This window comes from Styela clava, chromosome 3, assembly GCF_964204865.1.
Source record: "Styela clava chromosome 3, kaStyClav1.hap1.2, whole genome shotgun sequence".
Lineage (NCBI taxonomy): Eukaryota > Metazoa > Chordata > Ascidiacea > Stolidobranchia > Styelidae > Styela > Styela clava.
The window spans coordinates 18430225-18453081 of record NC_135252.1 but is presented as its reverse complement, the minus strand read 5'-3'; the positions used below and the strand labels follow the sequence as shown (position 1 = coordinate 18453081).

Genomic DNA, 22857 nt, shown 5'->3' with positions numbered 1-22857 from the left:
AATTGATTTATATCTATATACATTTTTGGGGTCTCCTGAAGTACGCGCCCTCAAGTACTTCTAGAAGTCAGGTGAGGGTTAGAAATGACATATGCAAAATTTGTTGAGCCAGGCCAACTAGAAGTACCTGCGGGCGTGTACTACAGGAGACCCGATTTTTGATATATTTGAGAATTCGTACTATTCTACAAACCATGTATTTGCGTTATGTACTACCAGTATATGCATATTCAAAAATTGATTGTCGCTCAAAAGTCACTATATGCACTAGACTACTAATTATTTTTATTGAAGGTAAGATATTCAGGTCATTATCAATTCACTGCAAGTTTATTAGCAAAGTGGATAGGCTATAATTATGGAAAGATTCCTGGGTACTCTCGTAATGTGTGTACCAGGTTGGGGTTAGGCCATAATTTTATTCAGATTTTCATTCTCTCAGTTCTATTACGAGTTCGGGGAATGTCTGCGTTAGCCAAGTGAATAGTATACCCTCTGTCCCATAGGTTGCATTCCCTTTACACAAATTGATGTGGCAAACAAAATTAGTTACCTCCACATTGGTACACACACTTCTGGAGCGCCGATTTCTGTAAGTTAGCTGCTATAAATATGAACAAATATCACATTTTAATAATGTTAAAAGCAATTTCATGTTGCAAAATAAACATGTAATTTGCATTGTTTTATATAAAGGATACCTTGGAAATTATGCTAAAATGGTAGGCATGGTATTCTTTACTATGTCAGAGAGAGCAATTTTTTTTGTATAAATGTCCTTACTTTTAAAAACAATATTGAATTTAATTTGAAATAGAATGAAGGTTTATATAACAACCTATTTTTGATTTTATAATTGAAGAACAGCAATATTATAATGTCTGATATTTTCTGTTTCTTAGACTTTTCATTTCATAGTTTAATAGTTAATTATAATTGATTAAGTTTCATTTCTCAGGATCTTTAAAATATGCCAGTTCTACCACGGACATTGGTAACATCCAAAATTAAAGAACTGAATGCATTACCAGTATCATGGTTTGTGAAGCGACTGAATGAGCAAGTCTTTCATGTTTTAGATTTACAAAATTGTGGAATCTATGATGTTGCTGAGCAGGTATCTGAATTTAAGATCGTGATCAATGTTTGTCAGTTTCTAGAGTTGTTAACCACTGTCTCCAATTTTACCTGATAATCTAATGCAGTGTTTGCAGACTAGATAAAACTGTTCCTGGGAAGAAATTCCCTATTTTTGCAATGAAAATTTTATATTTGCATGTAGTATTAGTAATATGCACCGGTGAAATATATATATATCGATACATTATAAACTACCAAACTGTACAAAAGCCAGAGTGCAAGTTTTGTTTATCACTAGCTATGGGTCCATCAGAAATAACAACAACAAATGGTAACCGAGTATTTACACATAGGGAGGAAGGAATGAAGTTTCCAAACAGTCAAAGGAAGGAATGTGTCGAAAAAAATTAGGAACCGCTGATTTAATAATCTGATAATCTATTAAGCTTGTTTTCAAGCGTAACCAGTGAATCTACTGCTGTTTGAAATCTAACCTTTTAAAATGCTATTCAAAGTCTGGCGAAATTTTTGTCGGTCCATGGAAAGAGGAAAGCCAGCTTAATCATACCGCGTACCATGACCTCTATTCTGGTTATCAGTACATGTTGGATATGGGGTTAGTTGGCCGGTTATTTGTTTTCAGATGCATGGATAATACATGATAATAAATATGACCTTAAAATCTAAAAGACTTTCATCCTTAAGCGATGCTAATAGTCAAAAATGATTTTCATCTGTTAATTGATCATCGCAGGTTGCTCACCTGTTGACTTCCACAAGTTTTCAACCAAATCCAACAGCTCAGGAAGAGAATGCAACAGACAATGAAAGGTATGAAGTTTCATTATTCTCTCATGTTTCATAGATTTATTTTGAGAAGGAATGATCAGTAAGTACTGAATATGCTAAATAATTTAGAATAATATAATATCTCTCAACAAAATTGCAAGTATATTTGTAAACTTTCATTAAATATAGTCTTCTGTTCAGTTTTAGGATGTATAAGCCCAGTATGGAAATGTTTACTATTCTATAGTCAAATTTATTTCAAAAGTTCAATAATGCTTGCTATAATTGTGAGTAGAGTTACAGTATGTGAGAAAAAATGTGTCAAATAGTGCAACTCACTCAATTTACAGTTTCAACTTATCAAAATATTTAATCATGTACTTTTTTTCAAAGATTCAGACTATTCTAATTACCCCACTATCTACCTTACATTGTTTTATATTTTTTAACAGAACGCGCAAGAAGTCAGCATCTACTGATGACCCGCTCTCTTATCCTGAATTAATACTGAAAGTTGATTTATCTCTCAATGAATTACAAGAACTTTTGATTCAAGATTTGATTCCGTTCCCTGAGATTAGATCGTTGGATGTTTCATTGAATGCAATAGAATCATTTCAGGTATTGCGCATTCGTATTTTGAGTAAATTCAGTGCAATACGCTGATCCATTTGTAAAGCAGCTTGCTTTTTCAAGTTTAATAATAAAAATAAACTTATATTCAATTTCTATAGTCGAATTCTGACAGGCGAGTGTGATCAAATTTTTGTTACTGTGTGGGGTGTATGGTAATTCTGTATTTTGGATTACTAATTATTCTTTGTATCCATTATGTGTATCAATATGGAGGTTACTAATTTTGTTTGCCTAATTTATATCAAGTTCTGCAAAGGGATGGAAGCCTATGGGCAGGGGGTATATTCACTTGGCTAACTCAAATCGTCCCCGAACTCATAATAGAACTAAAATAAAGAAAATCTGAATAAAAGTATGGCCTAACCTGGGACACATATTACGAGAGTACCCATTTTTTAACTTGACAAATCTTTCTGCAGGGAATAGAAATAGCTACAAAGTTGGTTTCTCTGAATCTCTCTTACAACAACATAAGATACATACCTAATGAAGCACTGGCCGAATGCAGTAATCTACAAAATTTGGTGAATATTTTTTTTTATATACAAAGCAAGTAAAAGCTTACTCGGGGAAAATTTACCAAATCTTTCAGTTTTACATATTTATTTTAATTTTTCCATCACAGATAAAAATGTTATTATAATTACTTCTATTACTTAATAAATGTACACTGCACATTTTGATATGTGGAGTAACTATATGTACGGTAGTTATTTCAGTGAACTTTTAGAGGAGTACAAATTAGAAAAAATATACTTCCACATTGAAAAAATTCATTGAGAAATATTTAAAACAAAGTATAATTCTTTAAGTAGATTTATCCATGATGAAACAAAAGACTGATTTGATTATATTTTTCAAAATTGGATATAAAACATTATTTTATTACAAGTAATTTAATTTAGTCAGTCTGTGGGTAAAAACAAATTATAAATCTGGTTTTTAATGAATTTCAAAATCTTGCTTATTTGATTTTCCACTTATGCTATTATCAATTACTGTTCGACTCAATCATGGATGTTCGCTACTTGACAACCAGTATTGGTTTCCTGTGCCTCGTACTTTGAACAAGTTATATGTGTATACTGGTTCCATTATCTTTGCACCCACGTACATTTGCACTCGTAGATTTTAGCACCCACATACAGATTGCTCCCATAGACATTTGCACCCACGTACACTTGCACCAACACCAAGTACATTACACCCCGCACATTTGCATCCGCATTCATTCACACCCGCATACATTTGTACCCACGTGCAAATGTATGTGGGTGCAAATGTGCTGTCAACGTGTAAACTACTTATTTAAAATGTAGAATTTTTTATATAGGATCTTTCTGTGAACAAGATTTCGTCATTGATTACATTTCCAATCCTCCCCAACCTTCTCACGTTAACGATTCGTCACAATAAATTGAAAGATTTACAAGGATTGCAAGTACTCAGATCTCTCAAGAAAGTCAATGCATCCAAGAACAAAATTGTAAGAAATTGGAATTGTTCATAATTACTATTGAGTGATTTATATGTATTCAGAGAATTCTCATAAATCTTGTTTGCTGGAATTTGGATTCTTGTATTCTCATCTATTCAATGGGACTTATTGATTTGGTTCACTGTTACGAATCTGTAAGGGTGGAATTATTTGGGGGACTGTTTAACTTCTTACTGTTACAGGTGGCAAAAAAAGGTTAATTTTCTAATTTTAGGCTTATTCTCATTATCTGTTGTTATATAGGGAAAATCTATTTTTATCTAAATATCACTAGTAATATTTCATCTATTACGATTTGTTATTGGAGGGTTTTATGAAAAAATGGCCGAATGTTGAAATTTTAAAGAAATTTTCTTTCTAAAAATATTGGGATGAAAAAGCAGGTACCTTTAAATTGGTATTGGATCTTAGATTGGACCAATATTCACCATTTCATCAGCAGTTCAATAAAAAGTAACATGAGTTCAAAATTCCAAGATATACTTTTTTCGGACCTCCTGAAGTATGCGCACCAAGATGGTGCACAACCTGAACTCAGGTTGTGTATCAGGTTAGGGTTCAGGTTATGAGACATCTTGGTATGCATACTTCAGGAACATTCTTTTTTCTTTCAACAGCTCTTTCAAGTTTTGCCTTTTTGTGTTTAAGCCCTTCCAGCATTCAACTATGTTTTTTGTTGCCCTACCTGACATAATTTAGGATTTCTATTTTTCGTTTATGTAGCTCTCCTGTCATTCAAATATGTCCTCAATCCGTTTTTTTTTTCACTTTCAGACAAGCATCATACACTTGTGTCCATGTTTAGAAATGACAGAACTCAATGTCTCTGATAACTTACTTGATACAATATCAGATGTTGTCGCCTCAATTTCTCCTCTGACTAGGTTGAAGCAGATCACTTTGAAAGGTGAGTTATTTGCAACTAGGAATTCTCATTTCCTTATGGATTACCTCCAGTAATCAGACACCATACAAAGTTGTAATATATTTTAAAGGATATTTACAAAAGTATTTATGTATTTCATTTATACAGAACATTAGTGTGTAGGCTGTCCCTGTTTATTGCGAATGAGTTTCTCAATTCGAGGAGCGGTTTTAGACAGGCAAACAGCACATTGAGTATTGAGATTTCCCAGTTTGGCAGCAAAGCGTCACAACAACGCAAAATCAGGGAAAATCTACGGCGATTTTCAATTGGCACCATTTTCCACTGATAGTAAAGGATATTAAAAAACAGCAACACATGAAAATTCAACTTCCATCCAAGTACCCTGAAAATCTTCCTGTGAACCCCTGGGGGTTCGCGAACCCCAGGTTGAGATTTTGAGAACCCCTGATCTAATATATGTAATTGCTATTATTGATGAATCCTGTCTGTTTGCTTTAAAAAAACCTACCTCTATGTTAGTGTTGAATGGGTCTTACAGTTATTCTGAGTTTATGTTGCATTATATTAAAGATGGCTCTCATCGAGTCTCGTGTAACATTTTGGGTTCTGTTTCAGATTTCATAACCATGACTGCCATTCCTATGGAAGTCTGTTTTATCAGATCTTGCTGGCGAAAAATAAATTTAATTTATTTCTGGCAGGAAATCCTATTCTGTCTAGTATACCATTACAAGAAATGCATGCAGCATTGGTTCGTGAAACTGCAGTTGTTATTATGGATGGAATTAACATCAGACCAGCCAAAACTCAGGTATGTTAGGGCCTTCCCAATAGCTGCTTGTGTGGGGCTCGCTGGAGCTGTTATATTTTAACCCAGTATAGAAATATTTGGATCATTTCAGATAAACGTTTTGGTTATTAATATTTTGGGTAAAGACATTTTAGTCATTTTTTCAGCTTTGTTGCATTTTTGAATAAATGGAATTAATGTCGTATTCTGCAATTTGATAAATTAAATAAATAAATTTAAAAATGACATTCTTTATTTTTGTTCAGTTCAATAGTTTCAGTCATCGAGAACCACCAAGTCCGAGAGATGATATAAAGATCAAATTGAAGAAGGCAGTTCGTGAATCGATGGCTGAAGGAATGATTAAGAAGCGACAGAGAACACACGACAACATATTTTTTCTTCACAAAAAGATATTGTTAGTTGGTGAATTAGTTTATAAACCTTTTTTCAGTTATGGCTAGAGACATTTAAAATCTTTCAAAGAACATATCTTTAAAAAGCAATGAATTTCATTGACAGTATACAACTTGTATGGTTGCCCTGAAAATAATAGCCCTCTGCGAAATTCAAATGACGATTGAGACCACATGACCACTTTATCCAAACTTTCCTCTAATCTGCAAAGTTACCTGCCATTCATACATTTTAGTTTAATTTGAATGTTGTAAAAATATATTGCCTTCAACTATAAAATACCTTATGCACTGAAATCAGTACTTCCAAAGAATGTAAACCAATATGGCGGCCCCCCCGGAACGTAGTATGTGTATGGCCTAACCCTAAACTGGTACACATACTACTACGTTCCAGTGCCCGCCATCTTGGTTCACATACTTTGGGAGTACCCTGAAATCATGTGCATGTGATGTAATGTTGAAATCGTAAATTGGTATTTTTACAAATGTCACAAACCATTGCTTTATGTATTTAAATTTTCACCTGAATAGATAACTATTCTATCCGTGAAATTGCTTTATGCATTCATCATCACAAACTTTTCCTGTTAAAATTAACAACACCAAAAATCAATTAAAAACCACAAAAAACATAGTTGTAGTTTTACCGTTTTCGTAATGCATACGTACATTTTGTTAGAAACTTGCTTGATGAGCTTGAAGAACAAGAAGATGCGGCAGTGGGTGATACAGAAGCATGGTGCAGGTAAAATATAGTAAGAGAGTCGCAGTAGGACTACATATTCGAATCTAATACTGAATTATACTTAGTGTGATAAAATGAGTGTGACATATATGTCACCATTATTGTGTATTGTGAGGATGATAATGATAACAACATGGCTTAGTTAGAGGTTTCTGTATCATTTGTTAAGGTACAAGGTTGTATTTCATGTACATTATTGTTCTTGTTTATTTTAGAATCGTAGCAAACAGGGATGGCCAATTCGAATAAAGTATTCGAATGTATTCGAATATCTCGTTATTCGAATATCGGAATTAGCGTTCATAAGAATATCGGATATTTGTGTGACGTCACACATTTTCGACGCCGCTTTCAAGACGTTTCCGTTGAGTGAATACATTCTCGATAGAAACTTACGCGCGATTGCTTTATCAGCGGTCCTGTTATTTAGGCCTAAACGCCTTTACGTTTGTGTTATTTTCTCTAAAACGCAAATTTTCCACAAATTTGTTCCACGATAACGATGACAATCATTTTATTTTTGTACTCGAACGGAATTGTGAATCCGGTGAATACGTTCATCGGCGGCGAGTTTCTAAAGAAAACGCAATTTTTTAATTGAAAAGCGGCAAATTAAAATATTGAAAATAAAACCGTAAACAAAATAGGTTTCATTGAAGCCCGCGACAGTTTAAAAAATTCTTTTCTAGGCAGTAAAAATCACAATTTCACATTATGTTTGGTCCGCGTTTAAAAACATATCGTCACTAATTGAGGGCGGTATTTGCCTGATTATCCATTAGCTTAATTAAATTGCCGTCGAAAAAATTTTGTGTAACATTATACAAGGTTTGAAACGCGACTTTTACTGGGTTGTGAGAATGTTTATAATATAATTAATCTAAAGTATATTCAATCAATTTTTATTGTGCTGAAATAAATTTTACTCAGATTTTACGGCAGATTTATGGATTTTTCTCACGGTTTTATCTCAAAAATAATCGGCAGAGTGGCGGCATTTCGATTGAGCGGAGTCAGTGTTACACATCTCAAATTTGCCGAATTCGCAAAATACGGATCAAAACAATATATAATTGGGCAGTTTACCACACATTTTTATTTTTATGTCCGCGGATTGCTATGATATATTAGAGTGGTGAGGATTTTAATTTGTCGACGGAACCGCAGGTTAAATTGAAGACAATTAAATTAATAAAGCAAGACCTTTTAAATATGCCCGTATCGGTCACGAATTAATCACTTTGCACAATATATCGCCGGATGAGAACAGAACAGGCCTAAGTCACAATTTTGAGTTTTGAGAAAAACGCAAAAAACAATTTGGAATTTTTTTTATTTTCGAATTTCTAGATATTCACACTTAGTAAAGTCCTGAGCTCTGGTTATTTTAATGTGGATGAGAACATCTTTGTAATCAATATTTTTTGGCACTTCAACTTCAATCCCTTCCTGCTTTTTTACCCCCATAAGAAACTTTGGCCCATTCTGTTCTCAACAACTTCTGAATTTTTTTGTATGGGATGCAAGGTAAAACAAGGTGACTTAGGCCTAAGTTGCACTGAACAAATTTTAGGGATGTAAGTTTCGGTCATTTCATTTCTGATGTTCATGCTCATCATATTGGAACTTAGGACTATCTTTTTTCAATATTTTGGGGTTTTGAGCCATGCTCTACAAGGTGGTGGTCTTGAAATCCTGAATTTCTCAATAATAAATATTTTAGCTGGACTTAGGCCCATTCTGTTCTTAAATATTTTAGGCCTAAGTCCAGCTAAAATTTTTATTATTGAGAAATTCAGGATTTCAAGACTACCACTTTGTAGAGCATGGCTCAAAACCCCAAAATATTGAAAAAAGTCAATTTTCCAAAAATGTGACTTAGGCCCCTTCTGTTCTCATCCGGCGATATATTCGTTGTTATATTATTCGTTGTAAAAGTCGGCTCTTTTAACAGGTGGAGTAATCGCGGCGATGAATATGTATTTTTAATTTCCTGCTAAACTTTACATGTATATTCATTGTATGAATTGAAAGTGTACTTTGCAGGATTTTATATCAGTTATTGAGATTTTTCCAACGGCGATAACGAGTTGGCAAGATTGCAAAAATACGTATTAAAATTAAATACATCAGGCAGTTTATCTCGTACATTTAGGACACAGATCGCCGTGGACCAAATAGTAATGTTTTTATTTTGACGTAAGAAGAAGCAACCGCGAGTTACGTTGGACACATTAAATTAAAATATAAAGATATTTTAGAATCTAGTAGTTGTCATGGATTGAATTATTTACGTGACAGGATGATAATTATTCGCTGAAAAGACGGCTCTTTCAACGAGCGCGGAATCGCGGTGGCTGTTACAGGCGGCAATGGGAATTTCCGATTTTGAAAATCCTGGCTGCGCGCCTGGCAGTGGTGGTCATCTATCCTCTTAATTAACTTATTGCTAATTTCAGACTTAACAATATGCTAAACATAATAACCACAAACTATCAATTACTTTGTATACATATACTGTTGGTTTGTGGCTTTACTCTGATATTTCTATTGGAGCTTATTTCCTATTTTACTGGGTTTTCATAAACTAAAACAAAAATGTGTTATTTTCGATTTTAGAATGTATTCGGAATTCCAGATTCGAAAACATTATTTTAGAATGTATTCGGAATAGTTTAGTATTCGGAAATGGCCATCCCTGGGTCACTAGCAAATAGTAATATTTAAGTTAATATGAGCCTAGAAAACAGTCACCATGAGTTTTTCTCAAAGGGTTTCAATATACTTTTAATTAAAAATGTTTGAATGATATTGTAAAAATATAGTCTAATCATTTTCCAAGTATTCAAAAATTCGGGACGAGTGTGAAATTTTCTGGGATATTTGCACTTTTAAACTAATAAGAATTTTTACTTTTTAGATATATTGACACTTTGACAGCAGATGAAGCAAGATCATTAACAGTAAGTCAGATAAGAGCTGCAGCTATTGTGGAATCTGATGGATTAATTCCAAAATCTCAGGTATATAGAGTGCAATTAGAATTTGGAGATAGATGGGATGTTTGAGAAATCTGTTTCGGCTGTAGATTTCATAAATTTATGTCTAATAAAATCTCATATAGGGCTCTCGTAGAGTTTTTATTTATTTAATTTCTTTAATTTGTTTGGGCCAATAGGGCAGTTTTTGTGTTAGTCAGCATTGCATCCGTATCCATTGTAAGAGGATGGTCTAGCTTCCAAGCAGTATCATACAAATTCTTGAAATTACTAACAATTTTGTTGTTCACACTGATCTGTTGACAGATTTTATTATGAGTGTATACTTGTTAAAATGAACATTGTATTGTCTTAAAAGTTTTACACCTGCCTATGATTGGCGACACCTCATAGGCAACCACTTGGGAAAACGTTCGCCATTGTACCTCTAATTATTCTGTGTGGGTTCAAGTTATGTACAAGGAAATTGCTGAACTCTTTGCTAAAGCAGTGTTGTTCACGTAACCAATGGTTAGTTATGACTACCTTTACCAAATATAAAAATCCTAATCTTATCTATACTTGGTTTACACACTCAGCTTTCAATTTCCAGGCATCTGATTCAAAAGCGGCTCATCAGCGAAAATTGAAACCAACTGTAAATGATAAATCAGCTAATCCTGATGAAGTACTGAAAGCAGTTGCTGAAGCTCTGAGAGAAGTTAAAGGTTGAATTCTGTATCAAAAAATTTTTTGTTTCATTTTTATATTGCGGTTTGGATGTTCATGTATATTTCCACTGTTTATTTAATTCATATGTTATGCACTTTTCTATGCAAATATGTTCAATTTAGATTGCTGAGCAAATAAATATATTTTCACACACACATTGTAGTTAAGAAATATAGAATAAAAGTATGCATTAACTACAGAATAGATTGGAATCAAGTATTCTAGTCAAATTAAAAAAGCATTTTGGAATGAATGTTCTAAATCTCACGATAGAGACCGTTTTGCTGCGAGGCAAAATTCTGTTTGTCTGGCCTTCTTAATCATAATTGGTCTGACGTTTTCTTTGCAGTCAGGCATAGAAAAAAAATATCAGATTCACTGCCTTGATATGATACATTGTCGGAGGTTGTTATATCACTTTGTGACATGACCAAACACCTAACATCTTTCTGTACCATACCGCAATAACGTTCATTTTCGGTTGGAGTGTGTGAACCAAGTTGGCTCCCGTAGTATTTGTACCTGAAATTTTCGCCCAACCCTGACCTGGTACACCTACTAAGTTCCAGTGTTTGCCATCTTAGTTTACATTCTTCGGGAGTGCCTCATTTTCAATACAAACCGCCATGCAAACAAAGGAACCTTGACATATCACCGTAGCATGCAAAGTTGAACGAATTATCGACAAATTTTAAAACTGCTACCTGTAGTTATTTCTCTTTTTACTGATGTGAAAATCCTGTCGGTATGGACATAAGATATACAGCATGGTATGATAGTTCACCAATAAACGCTATGACAGGTTACCCTATCATACCACATCATAGCGTTTATTGGTGAACTATCACTGCAAATACGTAGAGCTGAATGGTCATGGTAGAAGGCAGGTGTAAAAATACTTTTCATCACCTGGTTTCTCAATATCTCACTGGACTAGACTACAATGTTACTTCATAACACTAATATTAGACAGCGGTTTGTGTTTATTAAAGGACATCAATTGCACAAGAAAATAACAACTTACACCAATTGCACATCTAAGAACACAAAAATCATCTGATCTCATATTGTGAACAGTTTCTAGTTCATCAACTTGGGAAAACACTCAATCGAATAATCATTTTCAGACAGAGTTGATGATAAACTGATTTGAATCACTACAACACCTACTAAAATACGGGCCATAATAAGCATAAGCGAGATGGAAACGCCAGTGCATTTGAAAGGTTGGGATACAGTTTTTCAAAATCAGTAAATGCAGATTCTGCATGCAGAAATGTGAATTCTGAATAGAATTTGCACAAATATCTAAAAACCATGGACCAACCAGTTTATATTACAAGCAGTAGAGGAGTTAATCCTAAACTGATGGCACAAAAGAAGGAATTTTATTGTTGGTCTGGTCAAGTACTAAATAAAAAAAGGCAGCAACAATATGAATGGAGCTACGAAATTATGGCAAAAATGAAAGGTAGCACAACTGGAATAATACCTTCTATTTAATTTGATAGATATTCTAATGAGATATAATTTTGTCATGGATATTGATACAAATGTTACAGGTTCTTTTAGACTTTTTCACACTGAGAGTAACGGCATTCATTTATGTGAGTGGGCTGTACATTTACAGCAAGTATGATATACATTATTGTCTTTGAAGAGCACTTTGGAGATGGAGGCAAATGCTTCTTCTATCGAGCATTCATTGCACCAATAGCAGCAGAAAGAATCCAGGTTTCCAAAGAATTGTAAAAATATACCAGAAACTCAAAATATTGCCTGAAAGTTTTTCAATTGCCATGGTGAGCCCTAGAATGTTCCATTTAGACAAAGTTATGTTACCAAGGTTATTACAACAATTACCGTAGAGCAGTCTAATGAGATGTGAACGGGGTAAGTGGGCACGTGCATCAGCACGTCTTAAATCTTTTTTTAGATTTTGACCACTTTCCCGATTTCCCAGACTCTGACATGAAAGCAGAAAAATATATGAACTTGTTATTGTGATGAAATAGATACCACTACAATATCTGTTGACAAACATGCAAAATAGAACAAAAATCAACCAAATACATTTCTTTAAAAAAAACGCAAATGTCAAAATAATCTTGAACAGGAAGAAAGGCCACTGAGCAGTTGTTCAAGTCACATATTTTTTGTCACATAACATCATAAAACTGCAAAATTGAAATTCTAAAAAATACTTAGAGATGAGTGAGAATAGAGGCAAGTGTTGAATAGTGGAATTGAATTATGAAAAATTCCACTACTGTATTGCAAAGCATGAAGAAAGATATGAATGTATGAAAATGTTACATCAAAATTTGTTACAAGCAGTGGATGATCTGGTTCATAGGAAATGATAAAATAAAGATATTCTGAAAATTCAAATATTCCATTGTTTATTGTACATAATACTATATATAGGATGTCCCAAGTTTTAAAATTGCAAAGGGAATTTATCGATACCAATTACTGATTAAAAAACAACAAATCTGGTTAAGATATATTGAAAACTGACTTCATAACAAAATTGAAATTATAAAGGGACGTTACGGATATAATATTGACTTCATAAACATCACGATAATACAACACAAAATTCGATTAAATCTATTAATTCTGATGGAATGCACAGGAGCTGCTCAGTCGTAAAATCGCAAGAAGGAGTTATGATTGCAATGATACATGAAATTTTGCATTACAACAAGTCTATTTATGTCAATGTATTAAAGAGGGCAAAAACAGGGAAGAAAAGCAGTATTAATTAAATAAAATTGGAACACCCACAAATATATTAGTTCATATTAAAAATCATAAAAATACAACCCACCACAAATAATTGACAAAAAAACTACTCAAAACTTTTTAAATGTAACATTCTATTTTCATATAACATTCATTTAAATTGGGAAAAATGTTTGACGTCAAAATTTGTGATGTTCATTCTATTTCAGCCTTCTGTTTAAAATAATGATCCATTCTAGAGTGAGCATACTCCTGTCGAGAAAGAAAATAGTTTTTCTATTCAAATAATGAAGGTGAAGATGCTTTGACAAGGGAAGATGAGAAAATAGCTCAATCTCAATCATATTGTAAAATTACAGCCTTTAGCTGAAATTGGGTATGTACCGTGTTTCCCCCAAAATAAGACTGGGTCTTATTTCAATTTTCTTCCCAAAAATAACACTAGGGCCCAATTTTTGGGAGATATCTTATATTTTCATTTATTAAAAACAAAATTGGAAAGTAGAGAAAAACAAGATTTTTTAATAAACAAAATATGAAAACCGATATCCATTTACTTATAAATAACACGTTTTTATTCAAAATATCTGCAAAAAATAGATTGTCAACCATTTAGAACATGTAGTAGAGATTTCTTGCTATCGACTAGGTTTTATTTTAGGAACTAGGTTCGCGTTATTGACTAGGGTTTATTTTCAGGGAAACACGGTATGTTGATCATTCCAGATACGTGAATATACGATAGTGACAAGGAATCCAAGTTTAATTCAACTTTACCAAACATGTTTTTGGCACAGAAAAACCTTCTCAAAAGTCACTTTACCTATCCCCGTGGAAAGTCAGATATCGGATTCATATTTTTGTATGTAATGAGTGATTTTTCTTGTTGTTGCTGTGAACTTTTTTAATTTTACAATGTTGGACTTAATCACGGGTGTTGCTGCTTGTTTTTTCACACGCCCCCTTCACCCTGAAATTCTATTTTTATGTTTGTTTTTACTTGTTCAAAGTGTATTTACATGATAGTGAAAAAATAGAATACTTATTACGGAAGTTCAGGACTGATTTGAGTCAAGTTTATGAATAAACATGCCTAGATTTCATTTCACATCAATAAGGATAAAATTCAAAGGAAGGTGTTACATAAATAGAGAGTTCAATACAATTTAGAAAAATTCAAGAGTCTGACGGTAAGCCTAATCGACATCTAAAAATTAAAACTAGCTCTATATTCCTAAAACTTTGCACCAAATAAAGAATATAACAGCTTACCATATAACCAAAGCTGATGTCTGACATTTTTGCTTGAACAACTGACCACATTGCCCAGAAGAAATGAGATAAAAGAGCAAACCTGAAATGAAGTCAAATATTAGTATCAATTCTACAAATGCCTATAATAACTCATGGATAAAAAAGCTTTGGAGGAAGGAATGTTGAAAATTGTATGTGCCTAAACTTGACTGTTATTCGTGTTTACTTGCTTACAATGATTACCCACAGTTTACCTAAAACAGTTCTGTGTTGCTTTCAAACAAAGTTATGGACAGCAGCATTCTGATGGATAAGACGCTACCACGCTCAAGAAGTATGTGTACCAAAAGGTAACTCATTTCGTTCACCTACTTTACATCAAGTTGTGTAAAGGGGTATATTCATTTGCCTAACACAAACAGTCCCCGAACTTGTAACAGAACTAAAATAAGGAAAATTGGAATACAATTATGGCCTAACCCTAACCTGGTACACATACTAAGGGAATATCCAATTTTGGGCATGAAATTCTGACCAAAAATATGTTACACCTAGTTAGGCTCAGTACACTCACCCCTAGGCTAGCAATAATATCTATAGATATCTATAATATCAATAATATTTATAAGATGAATCTACAGAAAATAAAACATCAAAACTAGTTTACCTGTTTGCTTCTTTGATCATGAAATCGACTTGCCACTTTTCATCAGATTGTGAATGTGATGAGTTGGTTGAAAAATATTCTCGGATATATGATTGAATAAAGTTTATCTGAATAAATGAACATGAACAACATAAATGAATAGTAGGCTTACTCGAGACTACAAACTATTTAAAAGAGAAAAAGGTTCTTGAGAAAGTGTTTTACGCCATCGTTTTTGCGGATTCAAGATTCAACAATTGACAGATAAACAAAATGGGTCCATATATATAAAATGTTTCCAATTTTTCATAAATTTAATGAACTTTCACTCCTGATTAAGCCTAGATGATGGATGAAGAGGAATTGGCCAACAATCAAAATCAGACTATCTATATAAAAAATGGAAACAATGTACTTTTTGCAAATTATACAACTTGATTGAACCTAGTAGGGTGAATGTAGAAGCTAAATCATGATGTTTAGCAGTTGCAATAACTTCTGAAGGTATAACATAACTGCATCTGAACTTGATCGGCCATTAATTACCAAATTGTTTCAAAAAATCAAATTTATGGCAATAAATATTAAGGGGCTTGGTTTCTTTACAAAGTATCAAGTAGAAATAAATCAAAATTGGGAAAACAAGTTATTTCACAATACAGCCATCATACTGCTATGATTACAAGCACCTATCAAAGTGAGAGAACTAAACAAACAACTGAGCCAAAGAGGTACAAAGTCCAAGAAAACTGCTGTCTGGCAAAACAAGCAAATGGACTTTGTTCCACAAAATAAACAGCTGTATAAAGTTACCTCCTTAGATTTTTAAAGAATAATAAAAATGCTCACAAGGGTACTTATGCTATATGCAGGGATATTAATTCATGCACATTGCTGCAAATTGTACAGAACAATTCTCTACCTGTTGCTCTTTTGTGGGATAGTCCTCATCTTTATATAAGTAGAAGGGCCATTCTGAATACGAATAATCATAAGCCCACTCACAGAAATGATTTCCAATATCAAATCCCCTTAAAACATATACATGAGTATTAAATAAAAATATTGGTCGCATTCATGCATTATGTACAATTATTTGAAAATCAAATAAAGATTTTCTTGTAGTTATGTTTTATACCATTCTACAGATCAATTTTGTAAGGTTTCTGATTCCTTTCTTGTAAAAAAAAAAATTCCTCAGCACAAACATTAAACCACTTGAAGAGTCATAAGAAATTGAGAACAATCTCTATTGGGAAGCGAGCAGTTGTCTTTTGACCATAAATTAGCTGAGATAACACAAATCAAGTAAGACTTGTGGTGATAAAATAAAAGTTCCCATTCATAATTGCATCATAAGTAAGTTATTTTAATTATGTTCAATGGTCAATAAAATATAGTTGATATTCTTAAATTTTTTGCTCTACAATAAATGTCTGAGAAGAAGAAACAGCAAATACAATAGACTAAGCAATAGTTCTGACATTTCAAATTCTCAAAATCGGCGAAGACATTAGATTAGATGCTGCATTTCAAATTTGATGTCAAATAAACTAAACCTTATAACTAAGCCTATGTGCAATGTGTGATCATGATGACCTAATGGTTGAAGAGTTGAACTTAACATGTTGGCATCACAGATAAAAAAATTTGGAAAAACCAAATTTAATCAAAAACCTTACACAGGGTGTAATAAGTTAGCTATGCAATGGGTAATTGCAAATATTTCAGCCTTTTCAAAGTATAGTAGCCGCTCCATAATTAGCAGTTAAGAATGAACCAAATATAAAATGGTGAATAAAAAGGCAAAGAGTTGAGTTTCTATAAATCTCAATTACCTGTAATTATATCCGCTATACTCAAAATCAATCATCTGTACTGGATTCATTGTGTTGTCCATGTGAAGGAGATTTCCTGTAACGATTATTTCAAAAGTGATTTAAATGGCATGTTGTCGTGACTCCTGACTGATACATGTTGTCGTGATACATGTCTTGTCATTTATACATTTTCAATTAAAGAAACAAATTTTGAATGAGATCAATTAAACTTTTACACGAATATTCGATTTTTTTCATGCTACACATGTAGTGTTTAAAACAGTGGTTCTCAACGGTGGAGCGGAGCAGAAAATTTCTTGAGGGGACGTGAGGCTAATTAAAAATAAATGTTAGATTTGATCGTGCCTGCCTTATTCTGGATATTGCAATCTCTAAACAATAAAGAATCTCTAATCATTTAACAAATTCTAAAAAGGGGCGCGACTTAAAAAGTATGAGAACCACTAGTTTAGAATATATTGTTCAAAAACATCAATTTCTATCATGGCACCAAATTAAATTCAAATCAGGTTTTTAATGTAGTTTTGGAAAGTAAAATTTTACTTGATTTTTTAAACTCAATTTTAACAAAATCGAAATCTTTTTTATATATTATGCACTTGGTAAAATAAACAAATAATATAATTTTCAATCAAAAGCAGCAAACTATGCAAAAAAAAAAGTTGTAACAAATGAAATCACATTTTGAAAAATAATTTTTTTAAATTGGACAACTTTTATAATCATAAAAAAATAATCAAATTTATTAAATAAGGAGTGATTTGAAATCATTCAATCCCAAATTTGTTTCAAAACATTTTTATCATCGACTTCCTGTATTAAAATAATCCAAAACACAATTGGATGAATGTAGGAATGATTGCCAATAACATTTGAATAAAAACGGTTTACAAATACCTTCTTGTACGTCATTATGACAAAATACAACTGGTGAATCAGTATCCGCCACAAGTTTCCTGAAATATGGATGTTGATATTTATTACCGTATGACAAAAAAAAAATTGTTTAATTTAATATTAATAAGTAAGATTATAGCAATTCCTTTCAAGTTCACAAATTTAGACATCCTATGCCAAATGACAAAAAAAACAGAAATAGTTCATTGATAACACCATTCAGAATTTACGCCAAAAATCCCGACTGCTGTTCATTGCCCTAGGGCCTAGGCTTTTCATTTTAGGATTTCTCCAATAGGTGATTGCGATTTTAACAACAACTTATGATTAAAAAATTACTGGAAGAAAAATGGAAAGTTAGACTGATAAGAGCTACATATAGCATCAGCATTACATTAATTACAATATAGATAAACAGAGGTTCATCCTCCACTTATTTACACTAAGACTCCCTTCAGAGACAATTAGAAGTAAGTATAGTAAATATATACAATGTAATCATTCACAAATAGTTAGTATAGGATTTTTAGGTTTATCCCAGGGAAGGGGAAAGCTGATTAGACGGCCCAATCAATAGTGTGCCAAGACCTCACGTCCGTTTATCAGGCAATGTCGAATATGGTATTAGGATAGGGTTTAGATATTTATCGCAGGGGAGAGGAAAACTACCCTACGGCAGTGAGAAGTCCAGCGAGAGTCACACATAATTATCGGTACTCCCGTAGTGTATGTACCAGGTTAGAGTTAAGCCATAATTTTACTCTAATTTTCCTTATTTTGTTTTATTAGGAGTTCGAGAACTGAGTTCTGTGTTAGGCCTACCCAAGTGAATGTAATCCTGCTCTCTAGCCCATAGTAATCAGTCCCTTCACACAACTTGATGTAGAGTAGGCGAACAAAATTAGTTACATCCATATTGGTACACACACTTCTGGAACGCCTAATTATCTCTCACAGTATTCGGACCAGCGGCCTACGCAGGGTAATCAGAGGTGCAATGGCAAGCATGTTCTTCAACTTACTTTATGTATTTCAGTTCGTTCTCAAGATCATATTCTCTCAATAAATTTAGTAGTTTTGTATTATTATGATCATCAAATTTCATATGTACAGCAGTTTCATAGTACCTGAAATTAAAATATTTTCCTTAGCAATTCAATGGGTAAATTTTAAGATATAATTAAAAAAACATACTAAAATATTACTATTACTACAACAAAGTACCGAATAAAGTTTCATTAAATTAGTATTATAAAAACCAGCTCAAAAAAGGGATAAACTTACAATTGGAGTCTGCTCATGATACATGTTGGTTCTTTCTTCACCGGCATCACTAGTTTATGATAAATTGCCATTTGTTTGGCGATATGTCGAGATAATGCTTGATCATGAAGATCTTTGGTCATTAGCGTTTGACACTAAAAATTAATGTAAAATATAAAGTTAGATTTGATAGTTTCATATTCTCCATCAAACTATTCAGATTTACTTTGGGAATTGTTAAACATTAATTCTCGTTTTAACAAAACAACATGGTTACATTTTATAGTTTCCTGAAAAGTATTTTCCCCCCCAAAAAAGTAAAATCTGTAATAAATTTTGCAATAAAAAAAACATTAGAATTTTTATAAATAGTCATTCAAGGTAAAATCACAAGACCTCATAGGTAAGTAAGAATCTAAGTAAGAATAAAAGTTGAGTCACAAGCAACTATCGACAAGACTACAATAATCTCATTCGTCATTACATATTTTCGAAGAAACTATAGCATGACATGAGAATCTGTGAGCTTAACTCAACTCAGCATATTCAATTTCACCAATTCGTCAGAAATGGATAAAACTCCTACCGGTAAATATTCTTCTAATCTGCCACCGGGGAACACGGCATATAAGTGAGGTCCAACACCACGCTCTGACAATATTGAAAATACAACACTTTCTTGAATCTGAGCAACAAAATCCTAAATATAAAATACAAATTTAAAAAATCGAGATAAAAAATATTGGTTAAACAGAAATTCAAAGTTGGTGATAAATTTTTTTGGAGATTTTCTATTTCGAAGGAGAACGAAGTTTTATTTCAATACAATCTCCCCAGTTCCAATATTTAGATGCATAGGACTACGGTAAGTTTGTCAGATATTTTATCGATAAAAGCATCCATAATTTTATTTCAGTTTCACTAAAGATTCATTACTATGCTGCAAAAAAAACATCACATTTCAATTCTAATATTGAATTGAATAATATAGAAATCACTCTAAAATTACCTCAGTAAATTATTGATGACTGAAAGTAAAATAGCCAAAACATAAGCTGAAACCAACTAACTATGATGCTTGTTTGTATGTTTAATTACTTACGCAAAAAAAATCAGAAAACTGACCTGAATAATTAATCCATACAGTCGTAGAAGAATAGTGTGTGGTACTTTTGAGTTTGAATCTCGAATCTCTTTTGGAATTTGACAAATGAATAACTTGTTTGTGAGACCTCCTCTATAAATGAATAGAAATGTATTTTCATTTCTCGAAATTTTTACAAAAACACGCAAGTCTGATCAACAGTTAAAATATTTTAACAAGAGAAGGAATGTTGTTTTATCAAACTGAAATCCAAAAGTAGATAAACTCTGATTATCAAAGACAAATTTTTTTTTATGCCAAGAGTTTTTCATGGAGCTTAAGTTGTGTGAAATTCACAACTTCGTAGCTACTTCCCTCAAAACAAAAACTGATCTCTTATATGGTTTCAGTACCTCTAGAAATTTCACTCTTAAATTTCCTAAGAAATTGGTCTCATTCCCTTCTGAGTGAATGTACACGACCATGCCTAGAGCAAATTCTTATAAAAAAAAATTATGAAGAAGCACTGTCACTGCTTTTGTGATGGCATAATATTCAGAATGATATTGGTGGTCATATAATACAGTAATAATCCAGCCATACTCACCCAAGAACACTTAATTGAAATTCATTCTTTTTTAACTCTGACCATTTTCCGCCGAGATATTCCTTGCATAATTTATATGCACGATCATGAACTTCCATTCTATAAAAAGAGTCATTGAGTTATTTGATCCCATATTCCAGATGTAGGACAGATGACAATCTTTAATATGTTTGTAAAACATGTTATATATGATCAAAATTATAAGAAAAAACACAATATTTGGATTAATCTGACAATAACACTTTCAGTGAAATACATAGATTGCAAAATACGATAATAGAATACAAGGTACAATTCCATTATTGGCCAGCCGCTAATTTGTTAATGCCAAACACCAAACAACAATTTTCTGATCTGTTTTGATTCTGTTTGTCATAGGGTAGGATAAGTTAAGATTATTAGATACCCAGAACTGAAGAAAACCGATTTTTCATAAAATCAAAGAGGTAACAGCAGTGGCACTTCATTGTTGCTCGAAATAGTCTCTTATTTTTGTATTTATATCATGTATCATTCCAGTGGTGTTGGAATGCGAATCATAAAATGCCAAAATGTGAATAATTACTCAATGGCACATTCCATCAATAAATTAACTTAAGACTCACTTCTCCTCATCCATGACTACTTCATTCTTCGGTGGTTTACGTTTTAACAACATTTCTGCCATGCTGGCGATTTTATAATATGCGATTCGGCAATTCTTATCTGAGTTTGCAAAGTAATAAAAGATAATTTTAATTAATGATTAATGAAATGCTTCAGTAGCCTGAGTTCACTTGTCAAACTGCTCAAGATGACGTGGAACATTGGACTAATGAGCTCAAGCAAAGGCTGGAAGGGGCAAATATTACCCTGATAGTGTGTTATTAAAAAAGTACATAAGTATGTACAGCTCAACCTGCCAACAGCCCGTAACAGAACTATTACTGTATTAGTATTACTGCAGTACTGTATGAGTGTTTAACACTATATACAGATATAGGAGCATTCCTGTATTCATTTTGCTTTATCACTATAACAATACATAATGTGAGGTAGTCTCAAGCAATGTTTAAAAATAACAATGTCCGCTACCTGACTACAGTGAGAGGGTAAGTTTAAAAAAAGGAAAAACTGTGCCCACAGTATGGCCGTAGCTGTCGCCTAATCCACTCGTGACAACACAACAGTAGACTTTGAACCCGGAATCACAGAATCAAAATACCGAAATATTTTAGGGGAAAGAGTACGGTAAATAGAAAATTCTGAAAACACGTTGCACCACACTGCCACAACATGGACGAAAAGAATGACACATATTTTTAAGAGTTGGCCTTCAGACGATCGTGAGGGTTGCTTCTAACGTATAGATAGACGAATACCCAATATATGCAAACATACAAATCTAGAAAAACTGAAAAAAGTGTTCTGCGATCGATATGTAAATCTTAAATGTTTGGAAACAAAGACCGTGAACTGCTTTATGACTAATCTAGAAAGTTGATACATCAATGAGTTTGGGAATCACGTAGTATATAAAATAAAAATGTTCTTACCGAAAAAAGTACCAGATATCACTCGTGATGGCAATTTTAACTTCGGGCCAAAATGTCCAAACAATAAACTAGCTGAGTTCGCCTGAATGCAGGGGAGAATCCGCCGTGAGAAACCTCCCATCACACACCCACAATAACAATCGATGAACCATAAAATTTCAATGCTAATATTATATGAATATTTAAATTATGTTAATTTTAAGTTGAGTTTAGGTATCTTTTGTATGAACTGACATTTATAAAAATGTATATTTTATACAAATGGGGTTTGTTCTAGAATATATTACAAAAATGTATTCTAACTTTTCCTTGCGTTAATTGTAAATGCTATCAAATTCTAAAATTGCCCTCTAACTCATAGGTTCTCAAAGTGCTCCGTACGGAGCCCCAGGGCTCCGCGAGAGAAACCCAGGGGCTCCGCGAGCT

General features: G+C 32.9%; 2 protein-coding genes across 3 annotated transcripts; one reads left to right on the top strand and one right to left on the bottom strand.

Moving 5' to 3' along the window:
- The first annotated feature begins 45 nt into the window (after positions 1 to 45).
- On the top strand, positions 46 to 10935 carry LOC120342009 (uncharacterized). Its single transcript, XM_039410655.2, has 11 exons — positions 46 to 1117; positions 1835 to 1911; positions 2322 to 2490; positions 2925 to 3029; positions 3839 to 3991; positions 4778 to 4910; positions 5594 to 5703; positions 5949 to 6100; positions 6781 to 6846; positions 9767 to 9869; positions 10438 to 10935. The coding sequence occupies exons 1-11, from the start codon at positions 971 to 973 to the stop codon at positions 10555 to 10557; spliced, it is 1335 nt and encodes a 444-aa protein (XP_039266589.2). The 5' UTR covers positions 46 to 970; the 3' UTR covers positions 10558 to 10935.
- A 586-nt stretch (positions 10936 to 11521) lies between these two features.
- LOC120342011 (choline/ethanolamine kinase-like) lies at positions 11522 to 22653 on the bottom strand. Of its 2 annotated transcripts, none has more exons than XM_039410658.2 (13): positions 22432 to 22653; positions 21502 to 21601; positions 20897 to 20995; positions 20331 to 20442; positions 19792 to 19905; positions 19227 to 19360; positions 18965 to 19069; positions 17943 to 18001; positions 17043 to 17118; positions 16127 to 16235; positions 15226 to 15332; positions 14577 to 14658; positions 11522 to 13556 (listed from the first exon to the last, which is right to left on the bottom strand). In XM_039410658.2, the coding sequence occupies exons 1-13, from the start codon at positions 22550 to 22552 to the stop codon at positions 13500 to 13502; spliced, it is 1275 nt and encodes a 424-aa protein (XP_039266592.2). In that variant the 5' UTR covers positions 22553 to 22653; the 3' UTR covers positions 11522 to 13499. The 2 variants fall into 2 exon arrangements, with proteins under 2 accessions (XP_039266592.2, XP_039266593.2); XM_039410659.2 differs by lacking the exon at positions 22432 to 22653 and adding an exon at positions 21971 to 22098.
- Positions 22654 to 22857: the final 204 nt, after the last annotated feature.